The sequence below is a fragment of the Alnus glutinosa genome, chromosome 12, assembly GCF_958979055.1.
Source record: "Alnus glutinosa chromosome 12, dhAlnGlut1.1, whole genome shotgun sequence".
Lineage (NCBI taxonomy): Eukaryota > Viridiplantae > Streptophyta > Magnoliopsida > Fagales > Betulaceae > Alnus > Alnus glutinosa.
The window spans coordinates 14,773,443-14,789,219 of NC_084897.1; the positions used below are offsets into that span (position 1 = coordinate 14,773,443).

Consider the following 15,777-nt stretch of genomic DNA (forward strand, 5'->3'; position numbering starts at 1 on the left):
TTGTTAGTTATACTTTATATATATATATATATATATATATATATATATATATATATATATATATATATATATATATATATTTATTCATAGAATAATAATTTTTTCTTTTTTTTTTTAAAGAAAAAGAAATTGACCCTCTGAACCAAAACCTTGGTTCTGCTACTGTACACACACACACACACACACATATATATATATATATATATATATATATATATATATATATATATATATATATATATATATATATATATATACACACAAGCTCACTCATATCCAGACGGACAATTATAATAATTTGACTTATATATCTTACATTACGAAAAACATGTTTTCATTACAAATTTAAAAATAATAAAAATGATGTTATATGAGTTTATACAAGGCGAGCCGAGCTTAAATTTTTTGTTCAAACTATGTTTGTTTAATAAACGAACTAATTTTGAGCTAAACTAATCCGGACCGAGACCAAGCATCTTCCCAAATAGCTCTACTAGCTTACAGTTTTAAATTGGCAAACATGAATCTTCGACTTCTCTTTACTTTCTCTTATGATTTCATGATTTCTTTTTTCTTTCTTCTTCTTCTTTTTTTCTTTTTTTCTTTTTTTTTTTTTTTTTTTTTTTGTAGTCTTTGTGTATACTTCTAATATGCTTACACTTTTTTATAGAATTTGCTTGATTATCTCTAAAAAAAAATTATGCATGTATAATTATTTCATAAAAATTTAAGTTTTTCAATAAATATATGTAGACAAAAATTTATTACAAATCGGTTAAATTTTATACGACTTATATAGAAGAGTGAAATGTGTTTTTTGGCATATGAGACGTTTTAATAACACGTGCTTATCACATATTTTGGTAATAGTATTAATAAAAAATATTTACTTCTCACATGATTAAAAAATATATATCACTTTTACATGTGGGTTTTATAAAATTTCTTAAAAATGGATTTATAAGAAATTTCTCTTTCATATATATATATCTTTGCTCGTGTAGAGGCGAAGAACGTGGATTCCCAAGATAGTGGGAAGCCGGAAGACAAAACAAAAAGATCACATCAGTAAGTGACGTGGAATGCATCCACCCGTCCACTTAACGATAAAAGCCGATGGACCCTGACCAACCAGAACCACTGCATCAGATAAGCAATAACTTCAATAATGAATATTATATATATATATATATTTATTAGTAAGAGATCAATATATTTTTATTAGAGGATTTAAAAATTGCTTATCGGTACCAAATTACCAATCCAATGATCCATCCAGACAATGAGAGGATTTTTTTTTTTTTATATATTTTTTTATTATTAATTTGAATTTGTCATGAATAAGGACGGAGAAGAAAATGGTCGTGATGGTGATTTATGGTGCGTTTGGTTCGTAATAATATTCAATATTCGAACCGGGTTTTTATTCAAAAACCCATACCCGGATCCAAGTTGAATAAAACCCATGGGTCACTTGAATAAAGTTTGAATAGTTTGAATAAACCCATCATATATTTATTATTATTATTCTTTACCATACCAATCATTATACACAACTTTTCATACAATCCAATCATTTCCAATCATTTTATACTATTATAAAACACTTTTTTAAAACCCATCATATATTTTTTATTAGTATTTTTTACCATACCAATCATTATACACAACTTTTCATACAATCCAATCATTTCCAATCACTTTATACTATTATAAAACACCTTTTTCCAATCTTTCAAATTCAACATCCAAACACATATTCAAAAGAATCTAAAATTATATTCAACATCCAAACACATTTTCATTGCCTTGAAATCCGTAATCAGATTCAAAATATTATTCATATTCGAAATATTCGATACCCAAACGCACCATTAATCATTTGGTTGCCAATAAACAAAAATAAAATAAAATAAATTATAATAATGATAAACGCATTCTCCTTGCGTTTATGTATGGACTATTGGACTCTCTCCGTCCAGAGCTAAAATAAGCGGAGGAAAGAAACGGAAAAAATGGCAATGGAGGTGGGGTTCTTGGGGCTGGGAATAATGGGGAAGGCCATGACCATCAATCTGTTGCACCACGGCTTTAAGGTCACTGTTTGGAACAGGACCCTCTCTAAGGTACGCTGGCTCCCGGTTCTTCATGATGATGCCATTTTTCTGTCTTGGAAGATTTCATTGATTTTTCACTTTCCTGCTAATTGCTTGCCGACTGTCTTATAATAAGACTCGTAAGAATGATCAGATGGTCTTGAACTCAAAATTGATTGTGTTATATTACATTGTTTTCCAGTGATTTTATTGCTCTTTCTGTATTATGATGAATGATTGAATAGTGGACGAACACAACGGCGACAATGAGATAGTAAGAATTTTGTCTTGGAAAGCAAGACTCATAATGGCTTGAATTTTTAACTTTTTGGATCACTTGAGGAACTACTTATTGGTAGGTGGTCAATGGGGGCTCATGCGTTGATTTTCTTAGTGACATGGTCATTTATTCATTGATATTTCTTTCTGTCCACTCTTTTTCTTTTTAAAAACCGAGTAGGATCCATACAATGTGGAAAGAGGAAGAGGAATTAACTGAAATTGAGAAAATACCAACTGATCAGTTGATATAATCTAAATTTAGAACCTTCGTCAAATAACCTAACATATTGCTTGTGATTATGAGATCTTAGCTACTAATTAGTTCAGTCTTGCTAGTAGTGTGCAGATCTCACATAACCATGTTATCATCAGTGAGAATACTCTGCCATCAAGGGCTTGAACTGATACCAACATCTGTTGCATGTTTTGCTTGTAATCCCGAATTGCAGTGTGATGAGCTGGTGAAACTTGGTGCTTCAATTGGAGAAACCCCAGCAGCTGTAGCCAAGAAGTGCAAGATTATCATTGCAATGTTATCCGATCCTTCAGCTGCTCTTTCGGTTGGTGTTTTCCATGTTGGTATTTGATATTTCTATCTTTAGTTCTAGTTTTCTGCTTACAAGGCCATAAACCGGTGACTATTTAGGTGGTTTTCGATAAAGATGGTGTTCTCGAGCAAATTGTCCATGGAAAAGGTTACATTGACATGTCAACAGTTGATGCTGATACTTCTTTAAAGATCAGTGAGGTTTGATTACTAATGTTACTCTCCACCCCCTTTCCCTTTTATTTCTCTTGTATGAATTCATTCAGGTGGAAAAGTTGTTTTACATCTGATTAATAGAAAAACGATGTTTGAAACTTACGGTATATTCTGCTTAGAGTTTTTAATGCCCATGCTAGTCTAAGAAGATATGCCAAAGGTTTTTGTAGAATGAGATTATTATCTTATTGTGAAATTTGTTGGATAAACAATAAGGGTATTACCTAGATACCTCCAAAAAAAGCCCTAGAAATTGTAAGTTTTGAATTCTCCCTACAATTTGTGGGAGTCTGATATGTATTATATAAGGCACACAATTATTTTACAGAATACATGTGATTTATGAGATACAATATTCAAGGGATGGTTTGCAACAATAAAGGGATAACGATCAATTTGTTATGGAAGGTTTTCTGCAGAGAATGCGCCAGATATCTAGACACTAGGAAATAGGCTGAATTGAATTGAGTGAGGTCAACCATTCAATAAAATTTGAATTAAGTGGGGTCATCCCCCCCTGGCAAGCTGAAGTTGGGATTGGTCCTCCACACAGCTTGGTGCGTGAGGACATGAATTGAGGGTTGGAAAGGCTCATGGTGAGACAATTTGCTTGCGAAGCATTGGTGGGGACATGATGAAGTCAAAGAATCCCAGAGGCAATCTACTCTCTTATGAAATGAACAACGATATCCATATGTTTGGTGCGGCTATGGAAGACATGATTAGTTGCCATATACATGGCACTGATGTTGTCACACAGAAGTAAGGGAGGTTGTGCAAGCGATAGATGAAGAAAACATAGAGTGTGTAGTAGCCACAAAACATTAGCCCCAAGAGCAGCAAAGGCAAAATACTCAGCTTCAGGGTTGGAACGGAAAACAATGTTTTTCTTTTTGGAAGACCATGAGATGAGATTGAGGCCAAGGTAAATACATAAACCGGTGATAGACCAGCAATTGTTAGGGTCACTTGCCCAGTTAGCATCACTAAAAGCACGGATAGTCGAGTCTTTAGAGGTTTAGAAACGAAGTCCAAATCCCAATGTTCTTTTGACATATCACAATAGTTGATTGGCAGCAACTAAGTGATCAGTTCAAGGGGCATGCATGAATTGGCGTAATTTGCCAACATAGTAGGAGATATCAGGCCGTCGTGTGAGAGTTAGATATTGAAGTGAACCCATTATTGCTGGTACTCTCGATGATTAGGGAGAGAGGATCTGCTATAGAATGAGACAATTCGAGACTACGAGACATAGGTGTCTTAATTGGCTTGGCACACACCATCCATACTAAAACGAAAAAGTAAGTAAATGGTATAGGAAGTTTGGGACAACCACAGAGAGGATCCTTGCCTTTCAACTTTCGTACCATGAAAATAGTGAAGATCACCAACGTGTTTGATATCAAACTACTATTGGAGATTATGCTCAAAATTATGAATACCTGAGGAGCTATTCCCTATGAGTATGAAGTCATCTACATAAATAAGAATAATGATAAGAGTGTTATCTCGATGATAGACAAAGAGAGATGCATCATAAGGACACTCAAGAAAACCAAGATGACATAGGTGAGAGCTAAATTGTTGATACTAGGCGCGAGGAACTTGTTTGAGTTCCTATAGTGATTTGTGGAGCCGGCAAACATAAGTGGACGATCCTTAACAACAAAGCCAGGCAGTTGTGACATATAGACACATTCATTTAAAGTGCCATGAAGGAAGGTGTTACAGACATTGGGTTGGTGAAGACGGCAGCCATGACAAAGGGCAAGAGAGAGAACAAGGTGAATGGTGCCTTGTCAAACAACGGGGCTGAAAGTGTCACAATAGTCATGGCCATAATGTTGATGATAGCCTTTGGCCACTATCCGGTCTTTATGGCGGTCAATACACCCATCGAAATTGCGCTTGATGCGAAAGATCCATTTGTTGCCAAGCACATTCATGGAGGAATCAAGGGGCACAAGAGACCAAGTGCCATTATGAGGGCTTTGAATTCTTCCATTATAGCAGCCCACCATTTGGGATCTTTTAAAGCTTGAGTGTAGCTGGTTGGCTCAACATTATCCATAGAGTTGGCGGGAAAACAAGAGGGAATGGATTGGCGGGTGAAAGTAAGTACTTTAGGCCTTTGTTTCCCATTTTGTAATCGAGTCACCATTGGATGAGTGCGTGTAGGAGCTTGTTGAGGTGCAATAGTTTCAGCATTAGAGCGCTGAGGCCCACATGATGGTGATGGGCTACGTGAGCCCTCTACTCGATCAGTCTCTAAGGGAGGGGTTGCGGGCAAGGACAATGAAGAAGTGCCAATAGGAGAACCATGTATAGAGTCAAAAAGCTTCTTGGGAAAACGAGGAATAGTGGCTGTTTGATGCCCAGTGGGCGAAGTACTATCCTTGGAGGAGGAGCGAAGTGGAAAGTAGCCTTCTTCAAATGCAACATATCAGCTTATAAAGATGTTCCCACTGGCTGGATCAAGGCACTTATAGCCTTTATGAGGGGAGCTATGCCCCAAGAATATGCAACTAGAATTTTTGAAATCCAACTTTGAATGTGTAGATTTGGAGCAAAAGGGGTAGCACTTATAGCCTTTATGAGGGGAGCTATACCTCAAGAATATGCAACTAGAATTTTTGAAATCCAACTTTGAATGTGTAGATTTGGAGTGAAAGGGGTAGCATGCACAACTAAAGACTCGTAAGCCATTGTAATTAGGATCCTTATAATATACCTTGAAATACAACGTGCTACCATTAAAGATTGGAGTAGGAAGTTTATTGATGGGATATACAACCGTGGTGAAAGCACGAGTCCAAAAGGATATTGGGAGATTACTTTCAACTTGTAATGTGAGCCCTGTCTCTACAATATGCCGGTGTTTGTGTTCGGCAACACCATTTTGTTCCAACATATTAGGACACACAATGCGATGTTTTATCCCACACGTTTGAAAATGGTGTAAGAGTGAGTGGTTGACAATCTCACAGCCGGCATCACTTTGAAAAAAATTGATCTTTCTGTCGAATAAATTTTCAACCAATGCTTGAAAATGAGCGAAGATATTAGCAACATTAGATTTCTGAAATAAGGGTAAGAACCAAGTAAATTGAGTAAACCATTCACAAATATAACATAATGATGATAACCATCCACAGAGTTTGTGGGAGAAGGACCCCATACACTAGAATATATTGTATGCAAATATGTGGTGGCGGCTCATTAACCAAATTAAAAGAAAGTTTCTTGCTCTTGCCAAAAGGACAATGCGTACAAAAGAAATCATTTATAGATTTAGTAGAAAGAGATAAAATAGGTGCAAAAGACTTTAGCTTTGAAGCCGAAGGATGACCAAGCCGCGAGTGGCAAGTACTTATTGATCGACTAATGCTTGCAAAACATTGAGAACCACCATGAGAGCTTGGAGGAGAGAAGCCACACAGAATGGGACAGAGGCCATCCTTAAGTGGTTTGCTTAGAAGAGTCTTCCCTGTCTTGAGATCCTTAACATAAAAGCCAAAAGGAGTGAATATAAAGATACATTTGTTGTAATCTTTGGCAAAATTTGTTTGATAAGTAATTCAATCTTATTATAAAGCGCAGATGGGCACTGAATGTCATCTAGGTCAAGGCGCAAAGCTGGCTCGAACAACCCTAGTACATAGGAAGTAGACAAGAGAGACCCCTATTAGGGAGAAAAAGAACAAAAGTCCAAAAACTAAAAATAAAATAGAAAAAGGAAAACCATTATACACTGATATCCGTGCATAAGGGGATTTGAACATAACATACTTTAGCTCTACAATCGATACCTTTGCAAAGGTGGTAGGAAAGGAGGGGCAGTTGCAAAAGTGCCCATCGGTATAGGTAGTGGCGATGGACCATGCACCTTGTTCTTTGTCTTGTGAGGAAGGGCAGTTGCATAAGTTCCCATTGGCACAAGTAGTAACAGCAGAGCGTGCTCCTCGTACATTGTCCTGTAGGGAGGGTCATGCAAGGACCGTTGGCTTTATACCTAAGGTTGCTCAAGGAAGGACTGCAAACGCCTCCATTTCCTCTTTTCGCGGTACAACATGAGGTGTGGATGTACGAAGGTATAGAGGTTTGCCTTGTCTGGCTCAGCAAGTAGGCCATAACAAAGGCATTGTGGTTTATCTTGTTTGCTTGAGAAATGAGGAGTTGTGGGCCAAGATAGTATCTATATCTTTGAAGTGGGCTTTTGTTGCTAAAAGGGAGAAGTTGGTTCCTATGCTAGGTTTTTTTCTTCCCTCTTCACCATGCTCCTCCAAGGTGTTGTGGGGTCCTTGTCCCCCACGATAGTACTCCCTTCTCTTGGAAGAGTATTTGGCGGAATAAGGTTCCTATGAGAGTGCCGTTCATTGCTTGGTCGGCCGCCCTATAGAAGATCCTCATCCTGGATTGATGCTTTATGTGTAAGAGGTGTGAAGAGTATGTGGATCATCTTTTTTTCCACTATGAGATTGCTAGTGCCTTATGGAGTAATATCCTTAGTCGTGTTGGGCTAACCTGGGTTATGCTTGCTTGTCGGAGAGGGTTGAGTGGCAGTCCCCAGAGTGCAACAATGTGGAAGATAGTATTGTCCTGCCTTTTGTGGTGCATTTGGAGGGAAAAAAAACATGACAAAAGTTTTGAAGACCGTGAGAGGAAGATGGTGGATCTAAAGTCTTTCTTTTTCAATACTCTTTACCACTAGGTAGTTGCTTTAAACTTTCCTAATTTACTTGGTTTTCATGATTTTCTCAATTGTTTTTATTTTTCTAACTAGGTGTTTCTCTTGTATGCTCTTCGTGCACATGAATTGCGCCTTTGCGTTTTTTAATAAAATTTTGATTAATTATTAAAAAAAAAAAAAACTCATTGATAAGCTAAGTGAGCATACTTTTCAGTAATCCAATTATCAATGTCATGTTAATAGGGGTGAAAATGCGGACATATAATAACCGTCCGCATCCGCTATCTGCATCTAACCGCTATTCGCACATACAGACGCAGTTAGCTAAAACCAATATCCGCATATGCGTATGTGGATGAGGGTTTTAAAAAATGCGGATGTAGTTAATAACCGCATTCCTGTTATATATATATATATATTTAATTCACAAAAACGACGCCGTTTTGGATTTGGTAAGTTCAGGACCTTTAGGTTTTGTTATGTTTTTTTCACTATCATCTCAAAGTCATACTTCATTACATTTACATTTACATTTTTATTTTCTTTTCTTTGGTAATTCAAATCTCAATTACTCTATGAGACAATGACCTTCTATGACTAATAATCGCAAATTGTATAACAAGTTAAATCTTAAGGAAAAATATAAAAAGCCCCCCAAATTAATAGCCGATTTTAAAATAGCCCCCTAAATTTTCAAATGTGGTAAAGTGACCCATAAAACTATCAAAGTATGCCAAAAATGCTCATTTTGTTGAAATATTCCTATAATACCATTGCCATGTGTCATATATTCCATTAAAAAATAATAAAAATTTAAAAATCAATGAAAAATTAAAAAAACTAAAAAAATAATAATAATAAAAAAATATGAAGGGGTGGCTCGAGCCGTCCCTTTGGGCCAATGGGGGTGGCCGAACACCCCCATTTTGGCCAATGGGGCTGGCCGGCCACCCCCAATGCCGATCTGGAAGTGGTTTGGCCGGCCCAAGGGGCCAAACCCCAACTTTTTATTTTTATTTTTGACCTTTTGGGGGTGGCCGAACTGCTCCCAAGAGCCATGGGGGTGGTTCGGCCACCCACCATCCCAAGGGGCCAAACCCCTACCAATTTTTGTTTATTTTATTATTTTTTTTTTTTTGCCTTTTGGGGGTGGCCGACCCATACCCACGGGCCATGGGGGTGGTTCAGAACGGGGGTGATCGGATTTTATTATTATTATTAATATTTATTTATTTTTTTAATTTTTTTAATTTTTCCTTGATTTAAATTTTTATTATTTGTTAATGGAATATATGACACATGGCAAGGGTATTATATGAATATATTGACAAAATTGGTCTTTTTGGCACACTTTGGTAGTTTAATGGGTCATTTTAGCACACTTGAAAATTCAGGGTGCTATTTTAAAATCGGTTGTTAGTTTAGGGAGCTTTTGTTATATTTTTTTCTACATCAAATTTATTTAAGCTTGGATATAGTAATAACTGCATTATTTAATCCTGCATATAGATTTAGATTGTAATAAAAAACGCTCATTACCTTACATGCGGATAGCGGATAATACCCGCAAGGATGCAGATAGTAATCATATAATACGTATGCGAATATCTAAAAGCGATAACCGCATTTTGCGGATGAGAATTTTGTAATAACCGCACCGGCATCTGTATTTTCACCCCTACATGTTAGTATGCTCTTTGTTAGAGACCACTGATACATTCTTGGACGTTTCTACATTGCCTTTGCAATGACTGTAATATTATTGTAGTCTCTCTCATTTTCTACAATATCTTTATTACACCTGGTGGTTTAGATTGTAAGTAATTAACCTTTGCTGAGGATGGGGAATAAAAAGTCATCTTCAGATATATTACTGAGTTTTGCATCCGGTATTAACAGGCAATTACATCAAAGGGTGGTCACTTCCTGGAAGCTCCGGTTTCAGGTAGCAAAAAGCCTGCCGAAGATGGTCAACTGGTAATCCTTGCTGCTGGGGAGAAGGTAAATTAATATACAAATTTATGATGTTGCAATTTATTGCTATAGATCTGGTTGGCTGGTGAATCATATCTTTTTTTAAAGGGGCCATGAAAAATAAAACACACCCAAATTTGACCTAACGCGCCCAAGGTATGACATCACACTACAAAAATAAAACATAAAAGGCTCAAAATATTGTTCTTCATTCATTCTCTATCTGATGAGATACAACCCTATATGTAGTCATATTAAGGAGGTTACTTAGTGCTGTGGTATTTCATGTTTGAGTAAGCCAAACCAGATTGCATCATGGTGAAGCTTTTAAGTCAAAGAGCCTAGTGAACCTAGAACTTTTGACAGTCCAAAAGACAAAAAGCTACGTAATCTGTCAGATCCAAAAGCAAAAACCTGAAGGCCAGCTAAGTTGCTGCTGGACCAAAACTTAAGTACCATAACATCCTTGATGAGCAGGTGCCCTAGCTTTTAAACCACACCACTTTCCATAAACATCACTTCTTTAATTTTGCCCCTTCTTACGCCCCTTTAATATTTACATCAGCTAGACAATCAGAAAACAGGCTTTTGTTGTCTCACTGAGTAGAGCTACTGTGATCTTAATATTGATGAAATCTTTTACCTGTCTTTTGTCAATATACTACTGTTAAGGTTGTATAAAATTCCAAACAGGATAAATTATGGATTTGCATCTAAACTCAATTGACCCAAGAAAACCTTGAATTTCCTTTTAGTTGAGGTCAGCTTCATCAGCCTTTATGTAGTTTAACTCTTTGCTGTATCTTCATTAAAATATAGGCAGTCATGTATCTTCTAATTGTGTTGACCCATGTTCTATATGTTCTTCTCTTTTACTGGCAGCAACTTCAACTTAATGAAACTGTCATGCCCCAGACCTGGAAGGGGCAGGGTACATGCTAAAATAATAACATTAAACCTCTTTGAAATTTTCTTCTACGATTCTATTTCATCAAAGAATAAACAATTTACACTATTAAAATCCTCCTAGAATATCAATCAGAGCTTTATAGAAAAATTCAACAAAACTAAAGTATAAAAACATACATCTCCATTGAAGAACTCATAAAAAATCAAATACAAATTAATCAAAGATATCAAATCATTCTAAGATATGTTTCTCCAACAGCATAATCTGGGTCCAACACTTACTAATTTTTTTAACTCTTCTGAATTTGTGCATTTCTGTCCATCATTAGTGGGGTCTATTCCCGTGTACATCCTGTGTACTAAGGTTACCCCTTTGCACTTATTAATGAATTGCATTACTTATCAAAAATAATAAAATTTATATATATATATATATATATAAACTATAAAGAGATGCTTCCATGCAACAAATTTTCTTTTTCCCCCTAAAAATCCATTAATTAACTACTTACCTTATTTGCTAAGAAAGCAAATTGTCCCTAGAAAACCTCAACAAAACTCACTTAGAGCCTAATAAAGAATAATAGTAACAAAATGTCAAATCCTGCAAAAGATAGCATCTATTCTCATAAACCAAAGTAAACCAAAATTGAGACAAGAAAGGCAAGACGATAGTGAAAATAATAACATAACACCCAAGTTATGTCCCAAACTATAAAGCCTAAACTTCATTTCCACCAACTAAGCTCAGCGTGGCAGGCACCGGACCAAGTCAAGATAACTCTGAAATCCCCTATGGAGGCATATTTTCTTTCCCTAAATTAACTCCAGATAATTTCATTTATGGCCAAGCCTTATGGTGCTCTTTCCTGACTATGCAGCCAAATTTCTTGCTTGGACTGTGCAGTTGTACATTCTGTAAATCTTTGAAAGAGTGATGTCATGTACTTAATTCCAACTCTTCATGTAGCTGCAGTAGGATGATCATTTAGGCTCACTAGGAACACAGAAGAGATTCACTAGTTTTTCTGATATTTGAGAAAGAATATGTCAAAGAGGAAAATTTGAGTAAGAATCCCCGTGGCTTGATGATCCTCGTGCCCTTTCTATTGTTTCCAGAGTGCTACATAACTTGATTCTGTTAGGACAGCTGTTAATCTGTTAACATGCAGCTCGTGGATTCTTACATATTTTCAAAAAGGGGATGTGCTACAACTATCCTTTATTTCTCTCTGTAGGCTACGCATACATGTTTCTTCCTTTTTAGGGTAAAATGCATCAATTTGACTGTTCGAAAATGCAGGCATTGTATGAAGAAGCGATCCCAGCTTTTAATGTCCTGGGGAAGAAATCTTTCTTCTTAGGGCAGGTTGGAAATGGGGCGAAGATGAAACTTGTTGTCAACATGATAATGGGCAGGTAGACGTTGCTTTTTGTTAATCTAACATAGAAAAGAAAAATAAAAAAAGGTGACTTCTTCCACAGACAATAGTCCATGTACTGAGAGGAAGTTTTCAATCAAGAAGTCATAAACTGTGCAAGAACCAAATATATGACACATAATCACGGTGCCTGTTTGGCAACACAGTGAGTAATGTTGTACAGTTAGGTATCTTTCTCTTTTTTCTTTTTTTCTTTTTTTCTTTTTTTTTTTTTTTTTTTTATTTTGAAACGTGACTTGGCTGCAGCGTATGCCAGCCGTTTATATTTTATACTTGGTTACTTTCATACATAGGGGCTCAAGGAAAAAAAAAATACTTAGCTACCTTCAAATTTAGGAGCCCAAACAAAAAAAAAAAAAAAAAAAAAAAAAGGAAGAAAGTTCCTTGAAATGGAAAAGAACTAGCCTTGTTGGAACCTTTCAGATTTGTAGGCAGTGTTACCAGATTGCTAGTGATTCCTCATTTGATAGCATCAGGTGAATGATTTCTTTGCTTGTGGTCTAGTTTTCAGAAATAATGGTAGTTAAATTTATTAATTTTTGGTATATTTAGCAATAAATATCCTTTTTTGATTCTTGTAATTAATTTATTCTTATTAATAGTCTTAAGGAATTTATTTAGCAATAAATTATAAGAATTAATAAATATTTGAGTTTTAATTATAAGAGTCTCGACCTAGTATACCAGCAAATTCCTAATTCCAAGAAACATAAAAGTAAGACTTAATATAACTAGAGCAGCTTAGGGGGATGCCAGTTAGGCCTCCGTTGAAATTAAACCTAATGTGAAGATTCCTTTGCATTTGAGCTTGCTTTTCCTTGACTTTCCTTGACTTTCCTGTAGCCTATGTCTTTATACCCTTAAGTGATTGTTAGTTATGGTATTTTTTCTTCAGTATGATGAATGCGTTTTCAGAGGGACTTGTACTGGCTGGCGAAAGTGGACTTGACCCTTATACTCTTCTTGATGTATTGGTAAGATAAGGACCAAGAATATTTTTGTGGAAAGATGTTGGTTTTTTGCGCTGAGTGTTGATAAGTTACTTTCTGGCAGGATCTGGGTGGAATTGCTAATCCAATGTTTAAGTTGAAGGGACCCACTATGATCCAGAACAGTTACTCCCCTGCTTTTCCACTGAAACATCAGCAGAAGGACATGAGGTTGGCTCTTGCCCTTGCCGATGAAAATGCTGTATCAATGCCAGTAGCAGCTGCAGCCAATGAGGTTATACTCTTTGTTCATCTTTCTTACTTTTAAAATATTAATTAAATAATTGTCAGTTTTTTATATATATATATATATATTAATTAATTAAATTATTAAATTCACTCTTTCATATTAATTTTAGCTTTTGAGACAAGCTGAATTTTAATATGGTATTAGATAAGAGTTCTGAGTTCGAACTTTTACTTTACAGTTTATCCTATTTCAGTTAAATTTTTCATGTGTTGGGCATCACTTATTGAGGGGAAGTTTGAGCCTACATGTGAGGGGTCTTAAAATATTAATTAAACGGTTAAATTTAACCTTTCCGCTTAAATTTTTGGGATAAATAGATTTAACATTTACCAGTCTCAAAACATGTGTAGAAGCAGCGTCATTAGAGTAAGATTGATGTAGGGCATTTTCTGTAATGTTTGTGTGTTGTTGCTTGTTGGTTGTTATGGGCTGTCATTTTGCTGAAGTAACAAGGATGTAAGGGCAGTGTAGCCTATTATTAGTTGTAGGAGAGTATAAATAACAGAATTCCAACTCGTGTAATCAGTTCTTCAGTTGTAATAGAATTTCATTACCAATAACGGAGCATAGGGTCAGTTCTCTCTGATTTCTAGACAAGATATTCTTCTCCAAACCCTAAATCTCTCTATATCTTCTTGAATCTAAAAGTTTTAAGAATAATTTTGGTTTCAGTGTATCTTGCATTGATTTATCCTTCCTGGCGTGTTGAGAATCTGCCAAGATCGAAGCTGACTTTTTTGCTTCATCTCTCATTCAAATTGTTCTTGACCAATCAGATTTCCGTTTTCCTTTGTTCAAAACAGAGTACTACTTTCTTGTATCAGATCTCTGTTTCCTTTGTTTGAAACAGAGCACTACTTTCTCGAATCAAATCTCTGTTTTCCTTTGTTTGAAACAGAGCACTACTTTCTTGAATCAATTCTCTGTTTTCCTTTGTTCGAAACAGAGGATTACTTTCTTGAATCAATTCTCTGTTTTCCTTTGTTCGAAACAGAGGATTACTTGCTGTTGTTATGGCCCTTGAGCCACTCTCTCACTAGAATTCTTTACAGCATATCTCTCCCACCTAAAGAAAGGCTATCTGCTAACCACTTTGCAATATTAACAATATTCGATTTTGCTGTAATATTGGAGTTGGCCTGATAATTTTATGCAAGTTACAAGATTTGATATATCAGTAGTGGTAACGGATTGCAGAAGTTGTCAAGATCTCTCCCAAGATCTCTCCTTTTTGGCTATGGCAATTTTGTGAAATACTATTATGAATTAATTTGCATCGATGTTGATGGACCTTTTTTTATGTTCCTGTATTTAATAAAAAAAAGCCTCTTGGATTTTTACGAGTATGTAAAACTGCATAAAAAGATGTTTTCGATATGATTGGGAGCTCATTGATTATTAGAAACTAAAACTTGACATTCATATCTGTTGTGTAGGCTTTCAAGAAGGCCAGAAGCATGGAGCTAGGGGACCTTGATTTTTCGGCCGTTTATGAGACTGTGAAGGTTCTTCAACATCCATCCTAATACAAAAATAGATTTTTAACTGCTTGGGCTCTCAATGGTGAACACAGGGTGCATATTGGTAATTACAGCTTAAATGAAAAAGTGGCATTTGTAGTCATGGGTATTACAGCCGTTGTTGTCAAGGTTTTATTGTGCAAAATTTCACAAGAGTCTAACGTTTGTTTCCTTGAGTGTGGTTTGTACAACCTATTATTACCTTAGGAACACTTTCTAAATGTTGCACTGGCCACTGGGTTTTTGGTCCTGGTCTTCTTTTCGACTCTCATGGGTGTGGTGAGACCTGACCAAACCATTCCCAACCCATCAACTGCCGCAGAGAGAGAGAGAGAGGGAGAGGGAGATTATTTATAATATAGGGCATAGTATTGCAATCAGTAAGAAGATTGCATAATGTTGCGACAGGTGGCGTTATTTCATATTGCCAAGTGTCTCTTTTAAGTCATCCATTTTTTTGGCTACAAATTAAGCATAAACATTAATTTTGTATGTTAATTATAATATATAGATGTTTATGTAAGCCGATAATTAAACAATTTTGCAATACAACAAATTGAATATATATATATATATATATATATATATATATATATATATATATATATATATATATATATATATAAAGTCAAAATTTATAATATTACATTCTAAATTTGGCTGGAAAAAGATTGCTTCCTTGAGGTAACCCAACTGGCATGGCCAACAGCTCCAATTTTCACGCTAGGCAGCATGCTCTGAATGGTAACAAGATATTCAGGCGTTGTTTAAATTATTATTCCGTAGTACAAAAGCATAACGCTTTTTGCCACTATAATGTTTTGCATAAAATGACCCAACATAAACAACATCCACAATA

The 15,777-nt window shown here is 35.7% G+C and overlaps 1 protein-coding gene across 1 annotated transcript; it reads left to right on the forward strand.

Annotated features, from left to right (window-relative positions):
* The first annotated feature begins 1,952 nt into the window (after positions 1-1,952).
* On the forward strand, positions 1,953-15,366 carry LOC133852026 (glyoxylate/succinic semialdehyde reductase 1). The gene is made up of 8 exons (XM_062288691.1): positions 1,953-2,126; positions 2,828-2,938; positions 3,025-3,126; positions 9,734-9,835; positions 12,021-12,136; positions 13,055-13,133; positions 13,213-13,383; positions 14,835-15,366. Exons 1-8 carry the CDS (start codon positions 2,016-2,018, stop codon positions 14,922-14,924), a joined length of 882 nt encoding a protein of 293 aa, XP_062144675.1. The 5' UTR covers positions 1,953-2,015; the 3' UTR covers positions 14,925-15,366.
* The last annotated feature ends 411 nt before the right edge of the window (positions 15,367-15,777 follow it).